Raw genomic sequence first — 20,543 nt, 5'->3', positions numbered from 1 at the left:
GCTGTCACGTCTGTACGTCTCAAACACTACCAAACAATTTTCTTTACGGTTTTTACTAGTGGCTTTTATTATTGAAGTTTAGGTGATGATTTTTGAAATTACCGGAATAAATGCAGACCAATAGAGATGTACATATATTCTGATATAAGTTATGTAGATCCTCATTTTATCCGTGCAAAGCCGGATCTGATAGCTAGTATAATAATATTACATAACTAAACCTTCTCCAAAATGAATTGTTCTTTTGTATATTCATCTTCTTGTGTTTTGTATATTGTCTTCGTAAAAGGATATTTCTTTGCATTTATTCGTATAGATCAGAAACGGCAGATGCGAAAGTTTTCACTGTTACATTAAAACATGGAGTGAACGTAACAAGATCAAATGATTAATAGATAATCAAAGTATAGAAGTATATATTTTTTTTTTAATAAATATTATAGATTATTCAAAATCTCGACTCGAATTTAAACCAAGTCATTTTAATGTCAATGTTTATTATTTGCCATAACTCTTCGTGTAGCTATAAAATATTGCACCCGAATTGGGTTTTGAAATTTTCTAAATTTTTAATAGTGCCAAAAATGTGACACATAAAAAAACATGGCTGGTCGTAGGCGCCATATTGCAAATCTTTATAGACGTCAATTCTATAAATCATTCCTAATATTCAATTAATACATCCTGCACACAAATATGCATACTATGCATCTCTACGAGAAGAGGGAGACGGTGTTAAAACTTTCACATACGCCGTTTTAATGTATAGTCATTATATATAAAGATATATAGATAGTGATCATCAATAAAATGTATTTAGCGATGTCATTACCGTATTACTGTTGTGTGGATACCGTTAGTGTTTAAACATTTGTGCGCTATGTTAACAATCTGCGTATTAAGTCGATTTTAATGCGACTTAAAGTGATAAGATTTACACACACACCCACTTTATCACTAAGATATTAAACAAGTAAATGTGTTATATAAATTTAATATTTAAATAATTAAGGTAAAAATAAATTGATGTGTAAATGTTCTCCTGCCGAGCAAAGGAGTGGTTTTCTTTCGAGATTTGGAGGTTATTCCCCCCACTGTTCCAATGCGGGTTTGTGGATGGTTCATATGTGGCAAAATTTCATCCATAACGTGCAGGTTTTCTTACGATATTTTCCTTCACGGCCGAGCACGAGATGAATTATAACAAATGTTACTCACAAGAAAGAAATTTTAACTTATAAGGCATGTAACTTTATTTCAAATATACTATTGTAGGGCTATTACTCGTTTAAGTCAATACTAGTCGGTATTTACGAATTGATGGATAAAAATAGGATACAGGATACAGTGAGTTGAACTTATCAATATTATGCTAAATCCATACGTCATCTCTATTTAAAGCTCTTTTCAAAGCTTAGATTAGAGGGTCCCCTGAGCTCTGGGGCCCTGGTGCACTACACTACCTGGCCTAACGATAGCTACGTCACTGTTGGTACCAAAGAATTGTCAAATGTAATCTTATAGTTCCCTTATTATCTAAAGAACAAATCGACGAATCAGATAATGTCAGGTTCTCATAAAAAATCAATAAGGTTTTTAACGATCGCTTATAAATACATAAGTCGCAATAAAAACGCGCCTTACAATTATTAGTGTATTTTTAACAAAAGATTTCGGAAATATATTTAAATTCGAGAAAAAATATATAAGAATAAGCGTTTGTGACAAAAAAAAACGACAATAAGTTTTCATTGTTGAAATAACAAAGGCATATAAATAATTACAAAAAATCCGCCGCTCACTTTTCTAAGATTAATTTCAATGGATTTACAATAAACTTCGAAACTACTATTTATAGTTTTCCGAACAATTGCTCATTCGCGTACAACGTCGTCAAATGTTTTAAAAGATATCTTTTATAACATAGAACATTCAAAATGCGTTACAATAAGTTTGTGTATGTTTCACTATGAACGACTGGACAAACTGTAATTCATCATGGAAGAACACAGGCTGATCATAGCCTGTGTTCTTCCACTGCTGGGCGTGGGCCCAAGGCCAAGACGCGCCACTGAGCCCGAACTGCGGCCCTTCTCATCCATGTTCTACCGGCCACCTTCCGTATATCGTCGCTCCACCGTGCCGCAGGGCGTCCTACACTATGCTTGCCGATTCGCGGTCTCCACTCTAGAACCTTCTTGCCCCAACATGTTAATATATACATGGGTTAATTTTAATTCCTAATACTCATTCGGGTCAATCTAATCATTCAAAGTCAAAGTCAAAGTCAAAGTCAAAAATCTTTATTCAATATAGAAGTGTTTGCACTTGCTTATTGATTGTCAAAAATCTACCACCGGTTCGGAATTTAGCACCTCGGACCTGAGAAGAACCGGCGAAAGAAACTCAGCGGGATATATTTTTTTTCATTTTTTTTAACCATTTTCCATGTAGGTACAATGATAAGTATATATTAGTTGTTTGAAACAGCCTGGAGGCGATCATTTCATTCCCAAGGTGTGCAGTCAACTAAAAAGTCATTAGTGTTGTAATATCCTTTAGCACACAAACGCTCTTTAACGACTCTTTTGAATTTTATAATTGAATAATTTTGAACGTTTTCTGGGATCCTGTTGTAAAAACGTATACATTGCCCCAAAAAAGAGTTACTAACCCTGTGTAATCGGGTACTTGGAGTAACAAGTTTATTCTTGTTCCTAGTGTTAATAGAATGTACGTCACAATTTCTGGGAAAATCATTTATGTTTTTGCGTACAAACATAACATTATCAAAAACAAATTGAGAAGCGACAGTCATTATTTTAATTTCTTTAAATTTACCTCTTAACGAATCTTTTGGGACCAGGTTATAAATTGCACGAATAGCCCTCTTCTGCAGTACAAAAATAGTATTAATGTCAGCTGCATTACCCCAGAGTAGGATGCCATACGACATTATACTATGGAAATAACTGAAGTACACAAGGCGTGCCGTATCCACATCAGTCAAAAGTCTAATTTTTTTTACCGCATAGGCTGCAGAGCTAAGTCTATTCGCCAATTTATTTATATGGGGGCCCCATTGGAGCTTAGAGTCTATTGTCATACCAAGGAACTCTGTTGATTCTAAAACATCTAATGCTTCCCCGTTTAAACGTACACTCGTTTTGACACATCTTACATTGGGAGTAGTGAATTTAATACATTTAGTCTTTTTACTATTTAACATTAAATTATTAACACTAAACCAATTTACTATTTCAGAGAGAGTATTGTTCACATCGTCATATATTGAAAGACGTCTTTTTATTTTAAAAATTAAAGAAGTATCATCAGCAAACAATACTATCTCGAGTTTATCACCTAGGAGATGTGGCAGGTCATTTATATAAACAAGGAAGAGAAATGGTCCAAGAATTGATCCTTGAGGGACCCCCACAGTAACTGGAGACCCGGGAGATCTCTTTCCATTTACATCAACCCTCTGAATGCGATTGCTCAGATACGAAATCAGAAGACTGAGTGCAGTGTCCCTAATTCCATAATGACGTAGCTTCCTGACCAAAGTTTCGTGTTGCACACAATCAAAGGCCTTAGATAAATCACAAAATATCCCTAAGGCATCCTGTGACTCCTCCCAGGCCCTGTAAATATTTTTAACGAGCTCAACACCAGCGTCAGTTGTCGAGCGACCCCTTGTAAATCCAAATTGTTTCTTGTGTAGCAACTTGTTATTGTTAAAATGTACTAGCATTTGATTTAGTAACAACTTTTCAAAGATCTTGCTAAGAGTTGGTAGTACAGAGATGGGCCTATAGTTGTTGGGGTCTGATGTACTACCTGATTTAAATATTGGTAATACTCTACTATGTTTCATGAGGTCAGGAAACACGCCACTAAGGACACATTTATTAAATATAGTGACAAGGTAGGGTGCGATTACATCAATTATTGAATTGACTACCTTGACAGAGATCCCCCACAGATCGGCCGTTTTCTTAATATCTAGTGATCTGAAGGAACTTATTACATCACTTACACTTACTGTATTAAATTTAAAGCTAATATTACATTCTTCCACATGGTTTTTTAATAATGATTCAGCAACGGTAGGAGAGGAATTTAATGAGTTAGTTGTCGAAAATGGAATGTCAGCAAAAAACTTTTCAAAAACAGTTGCAACATCCCGATCTGAGGAAAATAAATTGTTGTCAATAGATAAGCTAAAGTCGGAGATGTTATTTTTGACTCTTCCAGTTTCACAATTAATAATTTTCCATGTCATTTTAATTTTATCAGGTGCCTCAATAATTTTTTTTTTTATATGCAATGATTTAGCTGTATGACATACACGTTTGAATAGTTTAGAGTAGGCACTAACATAACTGATAAATGAAAAAGACCGGTTGTATGATCTTTCACTATAAAGTTCATACAACCTCTGCCTACTCTTGTGAATTCCGACAGTCGCCCAATCATTAAATTTAAGAAAATTCCTAGAATAGACTGTCTTGGAAGTAAATATGGCATTAAATTCTGTTTTAATTAATTTAAAAAAATTGTTATAAAGCTCATTAGAATTATCATTTAATTGTAAATATGAGAGCTTTGCCATGATATTACTTCTGAACTTCTCAATTCGATACAAATTGATTGGAACAAATGTCTGTTTTAAATCCTTAGCATTGTTATTTATTTGCGAATTAAATGAAGCCAACTGTCCACAATGATCAGAACTTAACATATTTATAATACATTTATGATTAGGTACACAGTTGGTAAATATGTTGTCAATACATGTTCCAGTGGATTCAGTGATTCTAGTTGGCTCTAAGAATAAGTTAATGAGGTTATATGAATATAATAATGATCTGAATCTAATACTTGTGCTACAGTTTTCTAATAAATTTATGTTGAAGTCACCACAAATAAAAATATATTTACTTGATCCAGATAATTTCAATAATGCACTTTCCAATATTTTCTCAAATGCTTCATATAACCCGCTAGGAGGTCTGTATACGCATACAACAATGACATGCTCAAGCTCTGCACAGGCTATTTCAATAGTCTGCTCAATAGAAAGGCTCACAACATCCTTACGTTCTTTAAATTTTAGATTTTTGTTAATAAGTATTAATGAGCCACCACGTATAGCTTTTTTTCTATTGAACATACTAGCCATCTGGTGACCACTAAAGTTAAACATAAACTGATAATTTACAAGCCAATGTTCTGTTATACATAAAATATCAATGGCATTACTGTTTATGAATAACTCAATTTCTAAATCTTTTCCTGTCATTCCTTGAATGTTTTGGTGCACCAGGTTTACAAGTTTACTATTATTATTGTTTTGATTATTTCTAATTTTAAGATTTAGGAATTTATCCAAGGTTAAATTACTATTAGGTAAATTAATATTAGTATTAATAATACTTGAGCCAGAGACTATCTCTTTTGTCTTAAAATTCAATTTAAATTACTTTTATCAGTGTTAATATAAATTAAATTGTTATTTTTATTATGCATATGATCCTTGGTAACATTAGGCATAAAATAATTATTGATATTGTAAGCTATTAGGTTACCAATTTGTCTTCTCGATTTTATTGGTAGGTACATAGTACCCTCTGTCAACTTAAATCTATATATGAATTTATTAATGTCAAATAACATAAAATCATTGCTACAATGTCGGGTCAAATTCAGCCTTCATAGCTTTATGTAAAAAAAAGGTTTTTTTTTTATTAGCTGCCAAGCATTTTTTTTTTTACAAATTTGAAACAATTCATATTATTGTAATAGAAAATTACTTAGTCAGAATAATCGTATACGATCGAATTGTGTCTGTGCGTATTCCATTATGGTACAGATTGAATCGCTTCGTCCGTGAAACGGGTCTGCATCAAATAGATTCAAATGTTCTTCGTTTAACCGAAACGGTTGCGTTATTTCATTATACAAATTGAAAAGAGAAAAACGAAATAGCTCTCTTATAACGGTCTTATTGATCTTCATATATTTTATTACATTTTTTTGATTGAAAGTTAGTGTATAGTTTATTTTTACTATATATGTTACTGTAAAAGCTCGAACTAAAGTAAATCTTAAGACTTTCCAGTAAAACCTAAGATTTACCGACATCAGTTGGTAAATGTAAGACGACTTTTAACATTCCAACCTAACATGTAAATCCTAAGATTTACTAAGTGAATGACGGTAAAAGTTCGAATCTCAATGTTTTATGGACATATACCATTCATAATCGGTAAATCTTAGGTTTTACTGGAAAATCTTAAGATTTACCGTAGTTGAAGCTTTTAAAGTAACATATATATAGAATTTTTTTTTTTTGCATAGTTCATAGCTCCGCGATATTCACAGTAACTTATTAACAAATAGTAGTCGTTTTAGGGATTCGTCGTTAAGTGTTAGGGATAAAAAATAGTCTATGTCCTTCCCTGGAATTCAAGCTTTTCTCAAGCCAAATTTCATCAAATTCAGTAAAGTCGCTTGCGTGAAACAGCAACAGATATAGAGACACAGACTTACTTTTGCCTTTATAATATTATTGAAGATTTAGTAGAATATGTAGATACTTCTTTTTTCAAATTCTTATTTCAAAATGTTTAATTTCTGACAGCGTTCTAATTCAGCTGTTTTCGTAATTTCATTCTTAATTAGTCAACCGATGCTTATCATCTGTTAAATGGCTTTTTTTTTATTATCACCTTTTTCATTTTTATTTAACGTTAAAATATTAACCAGCCAGACAAGAAACTTCAACAATTATAAAAAATTATTTGATGGCAATGAAATGTCAAGTTATTTTTTTAATATATATATTATCATTATATACGACATTCGTATATCTGTAACAAATAGACTATCAATTTATGCTGGTATTCTTTATTTACATATAAAGTTAAAGAGTTTGTTAGTTCTGTCAAAACTACAAATTAAAAAAGAAGGTTGCGTCAAATAGGCCATATATTGAGAAAGCTTGACTAGGCAACACCGGGGTACATAACCCAAGGGGGCGGAGTTGTTACGTTTAACGCATGTAAAACAGCGCGGTGCAGTTAATAATTATATATCGTAAATACAAGTTAAATATATGACACTTGTGTAAACAGTATCATAGTGAGGAAAACGCTTATTCTGTCTCAGTGATATCTCGTCTGCGAGATAACATAACATATCAAGCATCAAATATTCACATTACATGGTTATTGAGAGTAAAAGTAATGACCTAATATATATTAGAGGAAATATACGACATTATTTATGTATTAAAATTATATTACTTGATAAAATTTTATTTTATTTAATATATAAATAAATAATTAATAAATAATTAATAATTGAAAAATAGTTTTTACTACGAGTTATTCGCCGATTGTTCTATAGATTTTAAATTTTAAACCGGTGGATGCTTTCATGCTATATGTTTGTCTGTGCGATCCTAATTGATACGATTGCGATGAAACTTTTGGGCATATCTAAAAATCCTTCCTTATTATAACCTACTAATTACTAATTACTTGGTGGTAGGGCTTTGTGCACGCCCGTTTGGGTAGGTACCACCCACTCATCAGATATTCTACCGCCAAATAACAGTACACTGTATTGTCGTGTTCCGGTTAGAAGGGTGAGTGAGCCAGTGTAATCACAGGCACAAGGGACATAACATCTTAGTTCCCAAGGTTGGTGGCGCATAGGTGATGTAAGGAATGGTTAATATTTCTTACAGCGCCTTTGTCTATGGGCGGTGGTGACCACTTACCATCAGGTTGCCCATATGCTCGTCCGCCAAACAATGCCATAAAAAAACAAAAAACCGTGCGAAGAATGTAAAATAGCTAGTCTTACATAAAGTTAAATTTAATTGATTATTGTTTTTCTTTTGTCAATAGGTAGTCGCAAGGAGATCTGACTTGAAATTGATCGTGACTTCAGCGACCATGGACTCCACCAAGTTCTCGACGTTCTTTGGTAACGTGCCAACATTCACGATTCCTGGACGAACGTTTCCAGTCGAGACGTTCTTCGCTAAAAATGTATGCGAGGACTACGTCGATGGTGCTGTCAAACAAGTAAGTCTTAAATTTATATAATCAGTCCAACTTTTATATACTTGGTAAATAGACTGTTGTCAGTGTAAAGAATCGCATGTGAAAATCAAGTTTTCATCTGAACAGTGGTACTGCTAATATTAGTGTGCTGTGTTTGTGTGTTTGAATGGTCTAAAACTATTAATAAAATTAAAAGTAACGTATAATATTTTACCTTGATACCAAGGAAATTATTAAAATTATACTTATAATAAAATCATGCTATGATGCTCTCCTGGTACTCCAAGCCAAACTAAACTGAACAAAGTACGAAAATTTGTAGTATTTCCATCCTAATGCTTGGGTTATCGGAATCATCTGTAGTCTTTACGATTAGTTTGAGGGTATAATTTTTTTTTTTTTAATATCAATCTTAACTTGTAATCGTACGACTAGTTAATTACGGGCAGATTATATAAATCCCATCAAAAACATAAATGTAAAAATGAGAGCCAAGTTAAATATTATGATATATACCTTGGTTCTTGTCTTCAACGACAAAAGAAGTGAGATCTAAATTTTTGCCAAGTTAAATAGTCCTTTCTGAAATTTATTTATAACTACATAAAATATCATTTCTTCTTAGAACTTGGGATAATATATTGTTGCCTAAGATCTGACTTGGCTAGTTCTCATATACGAATTATATTATAGCCTTCGTAAGTTCTAAGCCTGTTACAAATGAATTATGAACACAAACTAGGCACGCAAATATTCAATGGTACTTGTCTGGATATGAACTCGCAATATCTGGTTAAGATTCATATTTTCTAGAGGCTGAACCATCGCAGCTCTTAATGTACGTATACTAACTAAGCAATACTGACCTGTCCTCCATTCTTCTTAGATGTTCTGAGTTATAATTTGTTATTCTAAACACAAACTACAATTTGTGTTTATAAACATATAAGAACTAGCCACAACATTTACTCAAACAAAAAATATGCAGTCGAATAGACTAGGCAGCTTCCATCGGAAGGCATTGAAATAATTCTTATGAGCGCGGTTGCCACTCGCTCAGACACGTCCGCGTTAAGGTTTAATCGCAACGCTCCTATCCCGCTGCTCCGGCGTCGCGTCGCGCGCTTTGTACCGAAATGCCTATTATTATTTTTTTTTAAGTATAATGATTTTGCGCCATTGATGTGCACTAAATGCTAGTTAATAACGTAATAAATACGAAAGTCGGCTATACTCATAAGTTATAAAACGGAAATATTTGGATTTAAAAAACTTAAGAGTGGTATTCAACTTGTTATATATATTCACGTGAAGACCTTAAAATCCACATTAGGACCGGCTGTCATAAGTTTTGATTGCTGGTTCTTACATCATTTTTTTTATTACAGTTATTACAGGAACTAAATATATAAGTGTTCCTAATAGACCCAATAAAATGAAAAATTATAATAATATGATAAAAAATTACCAGTTTCAGATTTTTTTCCTTTATATTGGCTTAATTATCTACCTGCATGCCAAATTTGAACTTTCTAGGTCACCTGGAAGTAGGTTATAGTTTTGATCTATAGGTCAGTCAGTGATAAAAATGACGATTTTTAGACGTTAATATCTAAATAACCATTTGAGATGCGTTTATGAAATTTAGAACACATATGTATCTCGCGAGTCTCAATATATGAGCCAAATTTGACACATTTATGTCAAATAGTTTTTGAGTTATGAGGAGGTCAAAAGTGGCTCCAAATGGTTCGTGTAATATTACATAAGTTATGAGGAGGTCAAAAGTGGCTCCAAATGGTTCGTGTAATATTACACACGGTGCTGCACGCCAGTTCTGCTATACTAGAACTTGGCTGACACGCTTCCGCGTGTCTAGATTCCGTACCACGGTACGTACTGCGCAGAAGGCTCGTCCGAAAGCAAATCACAAAACGCGATCATATAAAATTGATATCAATAATATTTGTAACAAAAACATATGAATCATTATAAAGTTACAACGATTTGATAACGAAACGTAATTAATACATTAAAAAAAACGAACCGTTAGTCATTCGCAATGCACGAAAGCGATTTAGACTATACATAAAAGCAATTAAATTCAAATACTATCAAGAACAAGTCTATTTCAAAGCATAAGTTACAAACTGCAATATCTCCAAGTGCATTTGTAATAAGATCGATAATCCCGTATCTGAGACTACTATAGACAGTGCATACAAGTCTAGCCGGTGTCAATGAACTCAGGTTGCGATTACTCTGCTGTGCCGATTTCCATTTAAAGATTTTGTTCGATTCATAACTTTAGATATTTCGAAGTGCCTTTAAAGTCGAAAGGAAATTAAAAAATTAAATTTTTAATTTGAATATCTTTTTACATGCTGTAACTGTTTATGCTAGTAATCGGGAGTCATTAAATGACAAAAAATATGTACTTTCGTTACATCGTTTATTTAACTCGACATATTCATAAGCAACTGAAAAAAGGAACAGCTTTATAATGTCCCGATTCTGGGCTAAGACCTCTTCTCCTTGTTAAAGAGAAGGTCTTGGAGATTACTTCACCACGCTGCTCCAATGCTTGTTGATATATATATAAAGTTATACACACAATGTACATTATTTTTTAGCATTAGCAGCCTGTAAATTTTCCCACTGCTGGGCTAAAGGCTTCCTCTCCCTTTGAGGAGAAGGTTTGGAGCATATTCCACCACGCTGCTAAAATGCGGGTTGGCGGAATACACATGTGGCAGAATTTCGTTGAAATTATACACATGCAGGTTTCCTTACGATGTTTTCCTTCACCGCCAAGCACGAGATGAATAAACACAAATTAAACACATGAAAATTCAGTGGTGCCTGCCTGGGTTTGAACCCGAAATCATCGGTTAAGATGCACGCGATCTAACCACTGGGCCATCTCAGCTCTTCACAATTTACAATGTACACAGTATCAAATATATTGTCTATGTTGATTCAGAAATTCTAAGTAACATAAATGTGTACATTTAAAAGTATGTCTCACATTTAATGCATACATACAATTGATTGTTAAACATCGAACAATCGGCCATTATAACATTAAAACCTTCATGGTGATTTAAAATTATTATAAAATGTATTAAATTTTATAATTTGAGTTTGGAACTGTTTTTCGTACACACGTAGTAAGTTTTTGCTGTATGTGTTACAGTTTATTTACATATGTGTGTATCACGGATATATAAATAAGTATAGTGATGATTTGTAAATGATTATCACATAACTATGTATGTATATAGTTCACTTCAATAAATTGACAGAACGACGACATCTCTACGTAAAGAAAATTTTTACTGGTTATTTTCGTAATATTCTGATAAGAGCCGAGATGGCCCAGTGGTTAGAACGCGTGCATCTTAACCGATGATTTCGGGTTCAAACCCAGGCAGGCACCACTGAAATTTAATGTGCTTAATTTGTGTTTATAATTCATCTCGTGCTCGGCGGTGAAGGAAAACATCGTGAGGAAACCTGCATGTGTCTAATTTCAACGAAATTCAGCCACATGTGTATTCCGCCAACCCGCATTGGAGCAGCGTGGTGGAATATGCTCCAAACCTTCTCCTCAAAGGGAGAGGAGGCCTTTATCCCAGCAGTGGGACATTTACGGGCTGCTTATGTCTATGTCTTATGTCTGATAATCTATTAAAAACGAAATTAAGGACGTGATAATGGCTAGTAATTCTAGAGATTAATCGTAACAAACAATTAAACCGAGATGTAATTGCATGCATTCCTTACATCGCAAAGGCACCATCAATCTTGTGAACCAAGATATTATGTAACTTGTGCCTAGTTGCACTGGCTGGCTTTTGCAACCATATGCAGAAGAACAACTAGGCTATATGACCAGCAGGACGGTTGATGATTTGTTAGTCTTTAGATATGTATTTTTTTATGATATCCGTAGGCGGACGAGCAAATGGGCCACCTGATGGTAAGTGGTCACCACCGCCCATAGACAATGGCGCTGTAAGAAATATTAACCATTCCTTATTCCTATACCACCAACCTCGGGAACTAAGATGTTACATCCCTTGTGTCTGTAGTTACACTGTTTCACTCACCCTTCAAACCGGAACACAATACTGAGTACTGCTGTTTGGCGGTAAAATATCTGATGAGTGGGTGGTACCCAGACGGGCTTGCACAAAGCCCTACCAACAAGAGATTTTAGATTCACTTAAATGGAAAGACAGAAGAGCAAATTAGCCACCTGATTGTAAGTGCTTACCATCACTAACACTACAAATGTAGGAAGTATAGTACTTCAAGCATCAATGCGTCTCCAATCACCAAACCACCAACCAAATACGATACATACAAAACCAGACACGACAATACTGAGCTGTTTGTTCGTTGACTAGTGATGGCTAACATAAACCCCTAACACGGTCTCTGTCGGTAACTCTGTGTAATCTCATACTTAGAGCCGAGATGGCCCAGTGGTTAGAACGCGTCCATCTTAACCGATGATTTCAGGTTCAAACTCAGGCAGGCACCACCGAATTTTCATGTGCTTAATTTGTGTTTATAATTCATCTCGTGCTCGGCGGCGAAGGAAAACATCGTGAGGAAACCTGCATGTATCTAATTTCAACGAAATTCTACCACATGTGTATTCCGCCAACCCGCATTGAATATGCTCCAAACCTTCTCCTCAGAGGGAGAAGAGGCCTTAGCCCTGCAGTGGGTAATTTACAGACTGCTTATGTTATGTTATGTTAATCTCATACTGTAATATATTGATTCAAATTGTCATATTATCTAAATATATAGGTGCGTATAGTAGCTCTGTATGTCTGACTGTTGCTCTTTCACGACCAAAACATTCCACCGAATTTGATGAAATTTTGCTATGAAGCATGTTTGAACTCCAAAAAAGAATACTTATGTATATAACGACGACCTCCGTGGTCGAGTAGTGTGTACACCGGTTTTCATGGGTACGCCACTCCGAGGCCCCGGGTTCGATTCCCGGCCGAGTCGATGTAGAAAAAATTCATTAGTTTTCTATGTTGTCTTGGGTCTGGGTGTTTGTGGTACCGTCGTTACTTCTGATTTCCATAACACAAGTGCTTTAGCTTCTTACATTGGGATCAGAGTAATGTATGTGATGTTGTCCAATATTTATTATTTATTTATTATAACGACCAACCACTAAAACACGAGTAAAACCGCCATCGATAACTAGTCTACTGTAATTATAGTGCCAAAGTTGTTTACTCGAAATCAATTTAATATCCTCGCGAGTCCATTGACACGTCGTCCCAAACACATTGGAAGGCTATTCACCTTCAATTGTAACTGATACTATACGAAACGATATAAAATAACGGTACTTAATAACTAACGTTTTTATCCCTTCGTTACTTTCGTTACTTTAAAAAATAACGTTATGTTATTTATAATATGTGGGTCAAAAAAGAAAAGTATATTAAAAAAGAGGTTTGTCGTGAAACGTAATACACCCGGTTAGAAGGAATTTGCTTTCGCTATATATACATTATATATTATAAATTAACTAACATACAATGGAATAAATTCACAACGTTTTAGGATATATAAATAACAGGAAATAAAACTGTTATTAAAAAAAAACGGTGTGAAATAAAACAATAACAACAAATAAGTTTAAATATTGTTATATTAAATCTTATATAATAGAAAGAGTCAGAGAAACAGAAAGAGATAGATAGAAAAAAAAAAAAACATATTTCCTACCTTGGGATTCTAACTTCATACCAAATTTTAATCAAACTTGCTTCAGCCATTCGAGAGTGCCAAACAGACAGACAAACTTTCGCATTAATAATATGAGTATGGTTTTGTATGGATCTTTTCTAATATATTTTAAAACAGAAATACTATTATACTATGTGATTATTTTTTTATAATATATTTATTTAATTACTAGTACTGTAGTGTTTGAAAATGCAGTTTATAGTATTTGCATCGTTATACCATTCAATCGACGCCCAATATAAACAGGGGGTCAATTCTACTAATTTACAACGGTAAAGATACGATCTCGATTCTATCCCGACCATACCTCGACGAAACCATAACTGAATCGATGTGATAATAAAATATGAAAACGGTTAAACGGCAACGATTCGATTCCATTGCGATAAAGTAACATTTTGTAAGTAGAATTACCCCAGCACGATAAAAACTTGGTGTCTGCTTGATTCCAAGTCTTTGTAATTGCTGGTGGATGATTTCCCGCCATTATACGTAAGAATTGACTACGAGGCGTAATTTAAAAGCAAATAAAACAATAACCAAATGTCTGTCTGATGGATTTTATATAACATATGTATGCCTTTTTACGTAATATAGTTAATATTAGTACTACTAAGTATGTATATATGTGCATAAGTTGATGCCACTTTAGCACAATTCCTTTTTAAATTATATAAAATATATCGGTGTCAAAAGGTGTTTTAAGTTTTAATTTTGATTGTACATACGCTCTTTCAACACTAGACCACAAAATTAATTTTAACTGTTGCTTGTGCACCGAACAAATCCGTGAGTATAGACGAATGTCCAAATGTTCAATTAACCTTCTATTCTTGAGTTATAAAGTATCATAATTCTATCAATTTACGTCATGAAGTCCATTATCTAGATTGTTGTATTGACATGTCAGAAATATTGACTCAATCGGCTAATGGTTCTCATCGCCGGCCCTTCATCAAGGGAAAGCGAGATATATACGATCAAACGTCGAACGTACTTAATGTATTACAGATAATATCTTTTGTTTGAGAATAACATTTCAGAAAATGCACCGAACGAAAGCTAAATCGGTATTTAATTAGATTTTTTTTTTTATATAATATTTTTCTTTTCATGTTTTTTCGGTTGTTTATTGGAGCAGACTTTTTTTTATGATATCGGTAGGTGGACCAGCAAATATGTCACCTGATGGTAAGTGGTCACTACTGCCCATAGACAATGGCGTTGTAAGAAATATTAACCATTCCTTACATCACCAACGCGCCACCAACCTCGGGAACTAAGATGTTATGTCCCTTGTGCTTGCAGTTACACTGGCTCACTCACCCTTAAAATCGGAATACAACAATACTAAGTACTGCTGGCGGCTTGGCGGTAGAATATCTGATGAGCGGGTGGTCCCTATAATAAAAATCTAAGATAAAAATCGGCTAGTAACTCAACGGTTACTTTTTACAAATATATAAATCCTCCTTTGTCATGGCTCTCTTTCGTCGCGCATTTTACGCGCAATTGCAAGAGTGACTTAAAATTGCATAACAAACAATATAGAGACGTAATCTAGTTATATTACAACTGAGCAAATCAGATTATCCCACGCATCTATTGTGTTTTTAGTTTTATGAGATAATTATGAATAGTTAATATCGGCACGTGATCGTGTCTGACACACGCGCAAAACATTTGCGCAAACCACAGCATGATGAGCCATCCTGTGGTTTTATATAGCAAGTTAATTCAAGTATACAAAACTGTTTGCGTTTTTTCCCTGTCTAGAATTTTTATGTTTTTTTTTTATTATAACTGATTTACTTTTTTAACTGTCTCGACACGAATGAGCTTTAGGGTCTTCTTTTTTTAGTTCTTCTCTTTTAAAAAAAGTTTGGAAAAGACACATATCTATAGTTAGCGCAAATAGACCACCTGATCGCTGCCCATAAATAAGGGGCTCTAAGAAATATTAACCTTTCCATATAATTCCAATGCGCCACCAACCTTGGCAACTAAGATCTTATATCCCTTGTGCCTGTAGTTACACTGGCTCACACACAGAACACAACAATACTGAGTAGGTGCTGTTTGACGGTCGAATATGTGATGAGTAAAAACCCCTACCACCAAGTAATTAGTTTATTTAATTAGCATTTTAGAGTATTCTAGATACTCTAAAATGCTAATAGTCTACTCTGATATATTTTCTTTTAAGTTGTTAGTTCTCATATGAAAATTATTCAAATTTGTGTTTTAGACGAATTGCAGGGTAACGATTGAACGGACTAGACTGTTCTTGATAAAATTTGACATATAAGTTGTACATAGTGTGCTTTTTAATTTAATAACTTATTACTATAATTTAATATACGCGGCGCAGAGCGAGCGTGTTATAATCAATCTTTACTTATAAAACAGTTTGTTCTTACTGACATTTAAAGTCAGAATAGTCGAACTGCCGAATCTTATGAGTCTATATATTTGGAGTTTGGACATGAACATAACTTTATTTTATAACTTTAAGGTAATGGAAATTTTAACTTTGTATGAAAAACGTTCCTTGAACTCATATATATAACCGTAAAATTGTAAACACCGTTAGATTGTAATCTATCTCGCGAGATTTTAAACTGCCGAAATAATATGAACGGTGGTTCGACTCAAAATAAAACGTCAAATATTTGGATAGCTTATGATATTTAGGTTAGGTTAGAGTTTTTATAACTTAACTTTAATTAGCTTCTGTAGGTTGTAAACTACCGAAAATTAATGCGTTAAATTGTAAGCAGTAAGTTTCGGTTCACAATCTTTGGAAAGTTTACAAATTCACGAGATAGATTATAATCTATCTGTGTTTCCAATACGGTGATATATACATGACAAATTTAATCCATATTTCACTCGTACGAATTCGGACCGACAGGTATTCGACAAGTTAGATAGAACAAGCGCTCAAGATACCTCTATACATACAGAACCGCTGGGAACAGCACGTTAATAAAATTTTATATCTATAATATAATATTTTTAGACATTGTTCAAACTCACGTATAAAATAAATGTATGTTAAAACACTCTTAATATCCAGTGCAAACACGTTGCTTGCATTATGTTAAATGTCAGGCTCGTTGTGAATATTACAATGTAAGCTATGTAAGCTATATAGGACGAATAAATAAATAGGATATATAAATAAAAACAATGATCATTGTTCATTGGAGTGGGTGGATAGAGTACGTGAATTTCAACTAAGGTTGCGGGTTCGAATTTTATCAAATTAAGTTAAGCCTTGTAATATCAACCACTTAAGTGGATAGTTTAAAGAGCCTCAGATCCCAGAGTCCGGTTCTGGTATAGTCCGGGGTCGAGGGAGTAAAAAGTTTTTCTTTGTTTTTGTCTTAAGGAATGTTCAAAAGAGTGGCCATTTTCACAATTGTGTGATTAAATATGGACGTGTGGATGTGTTTGAAGATAAATAGTAATTGCTCTTGTTATCATTTAATAATAATTACCAACATTATACATTATTATGTACATTGAAATCTGGTATATTATAACGACTTTTACGTTATATAAGGCGTATGCAGAGATTTAGATTATAGCACAGATCGTAAAGGGAAGGCTTGGTTTCTAAAATAATGGTTTGTTACAAATGATAAGATAAAGATACAAAGCCGATTTTGATAACAGAATGACGTCAACGCTGCTAAATGTAGCTGCTCTCATCATTAAAGTGTGACTCTTCACTTTGGATTAAAGATAAAAATATATAAGTTAAATAGATCAAAGTAGAAGGCGTTTGTATTTTTTTGTAGATTTTTAAATAAGAAGTAACAATCAACAGTTTCTCCGTACGAGGATAAGGTCTGACCCACAGTTGGCCAAATGCCTCCTTTACTCTTCAAGAGACAGTTTAAAGCTTATACCACGATGCCTCGTTGCATTGATAAAAAAACGTTTAATATGTTCTAAATATAAACGAGAATATAACATATACAATTAAATAAAACGAGAAAAATGACGTATATCACCTGATATTAACGTATTAATATAGGATATGAAAACGCAGAGATCATAACTGTATATTGCACCTGCATCCCTTATCAAAGAGATCCACGATCTTGCGTCACTCATTTCCTACGTCTCACTTTATATTTACAATGTACCATCAGAGGACTATTTGCTGGTCCGCCTAATAAATATTTATTTGTTATATTGTAAAAAAACCCGTAAAGGACTTTTACTGTCATAATTATAAACACACAACTCAGTTGAAAGGAAGAACAGCTAAAGCGCCAAAATAGTACTGTTGGCAAATGAAGCTTGCTAACTTAATTTTAAATCTCATATTAAAATAGGTGATAACAAAAATGATTAATATCAAACACAGAACTTCGGAATCTACGGCTGTATATCTAGCCACTAGACCGACGAGGCAGTCAAATTTATGTCGATACTCACCTGAGAAATTATGTTGAGAAATAAAGAGAGTAAATACTGAATCTCGTCAGGATAGAAGTACTTTTTATCAATTACTAGCTTAACCTTACAAAACTCTTCGTATAGCAATATCCATTTTATCCCCTTGAGGGGTAATAAAAAAAGCCTATCACCTTCCCAGGAACTCAAACTATCTCCATAACAAATTTCATTTAATTCGGTTCAGCGATTTAAGCGTGAAGAGGTAACAGACAGACTTACTTTTGCATTTATAATATTATGCTATTATTGTAACTCTAATAAATTCCAACTAGTGTTAGCTAAGAAATTATAATGTACTAGCTGTGCCCGCGATCATGCGCGTTGTTTGAATTTAAGTTATTTGGATATTGTAGCGTGATTTTATTTTTATTCTATATTTTAAAATAAAAGTAGCCTAATTTACTCTATTACATCCGCTATCTGCCAGAGAAAGTCCCGTCGAAATCGGTTCAGCCGTTCCGGAGATTAGCCGGAACAAACAGACAGACAGACAGGCAAACATTGAAAAAAGATGTTATTTTGGTATATGTACCGTGTACATATGCATTTAGTAAAAATTAGTTAATTTAATATTACAAACAGACACTCCAATTTTATTATATGTATACATATAAAAGTATTTTTTTAAAACAAAACACGCTATCGCTCCCCTCGGTCGTAGCAAGTTCTGAGCGCAATATATTCTGAAGCGGGGTAAGGGGTTCAAACAAAGGCATCACGACTCTACCGGTGTAGTAATGATTGTATAAAATGAGAGCGAGCGTACATTTTAAAATTACTTTAAATTTAGTTTGGAATGTTTCAGTATTTTCGTAATTTCATTTTTCTCTTTTTTTATATTATGTTGGAACAACTCTGCAAGTCTGCTTTAATTTTATTTTCTATAATAATTGACTAAATCAATTGTTCTGTTATATTTTAATTTTATTATTTAATTGATATGATCTGTAACTCAATCCGACTATAATATGCTTTTATTTAATTAGATTTGACCTGTGTATTTCATTTACAAACAAGTAATCAGCTTAAACTGGTGTAGAATAATAAACTAATTATTCTAAAATGAACTAGCTCAAACTGGTTAAATAACAAGCGTTTTATTGTAAACTGGTTTAAGCTGGTGAAGCTGTTACTGAGAATATTAGTGATAGAAAGAACATAATTTGGCTGAAACATAGTATGCCTTTACCATCTTCAATGATGACGTCACATGCAATGACATTTATGAAAAAAAAAATACATTAGAAGTCAATCGAAATATCATATCATCAGGTACGTTTCGTTGCTTTCCTGGTGAGGTGATAAGTTCAAGTTAATTATTGAGATAAGAATGAATAAAAACTCACCAGTATTTTTTTTTTCTTTACCTGATTTAATATCTCAAGAAGTCTTATGTTTGATTTATTTCATCTATGTTCTTATTGTCTTCGTTATGAAAAAAATAATGGAACGATTTTCATGAAACTTAGACTTAAGAAATTTAAATGCACTTTATCTCACTTTTATACCGGAGCTGCACTTATAAACCCTCGTTTACAATCATTTTTCAACCAATATAAATTGAGCTCCCGTTTCAAGTAAACCCTTATTAACAGAGGGGTTAATAAGGGTATACTGGTATAACGTTGTTTTAAGTTTTTCTCGCATTACTTACCCGCGTAGAAACTTTGATTATGTTTATATTTTACCCGCAGGCTCTTCAAATTCACTTACAACCCGATGACGGCGATATCCTGATATTCATGCCTGGTCAAGAAGACATTGAAGTCACATGTGAGGTAATTAAAACAAATTTTTATGCAAAATTCTGTTAAAAAGAAGACAAGGAAAGTAAATTTGGCAAAACTGTTCAAATGGTAATTTTAATTAAGTGATTAATAAAAATAAAAGTTCTATTATAATCTAACAATTATTTAAATAATCAGTAATCTTACAAAGATAATTGCGCTTATATCACAAAAAAAATATATTTCCGTCCTAAAAAACAACAGCTTTCCGTCTTTTATAACACTCGCAGTTAATATTTTATAAATAATTCCAGGTGCTCACCGAACGTCTTGGAGATCTCGACACAGCTCCACCGTTAACAGTCCTACCGATATACTCCCAACTTCCGGCTGACCTGCAAGCGAAGATATTTCAACGCGCTCCACCTGGACAGAGGAAGTGCATTGTCGCTACCAATATTGCTGGTATGTGTCA

At 33.5% G+C, this 20,543-nt stretch overlaps 1 protein-coding gene across 1 annotated transcript in view; it reads left to right on the top strand.

Annotated features, from left to right (window-relative positions):
- Positions 1 to 20,543, top strand: part of LOC125069580 (pre-mRNA-splicing factor ATP-dependent RNA helicase PRP16) — a 107,277-nt gene that overhangs the window by 82,628 nt on the left and 4,106 nt on the right. The window contains exons 12-14 of the mRNA XM_047679116.1: positions 7,920 to 8,099; positions 20,036 to 20,119; positions 20,383 to 20,533. Of these exons, the coding sequence (XP_047535072.1) occupies positions 7,920 to 8,099; positions 20,036 to 20,119; positions 20,383 to 20,533 (415 nt within the window). The remainder of the gene's footprint in view (positions 1 to 7,919; positions 8,100 to 20,035; positions 20,120 to 20,382; positions 20,534 to 20,543) is intronic.

Source organism: Vanessa atalanta, chromosome 15 (assembly GCF_905147765.1).
Source record: "Vanessa atalanta chromosome 15, ilVanAtal1.2, whole genome shotgun sequence".
NCBI classification, from domain to species: Eukaryota; Metazoa; Arthropoda; class Insecta; order Lepidoptera; family Nymphalidae; genus Vanessa; species Vanessa atalanta.
This window is presented reverse-complemented; position numbering and strand designations above follow the sequence as displayed.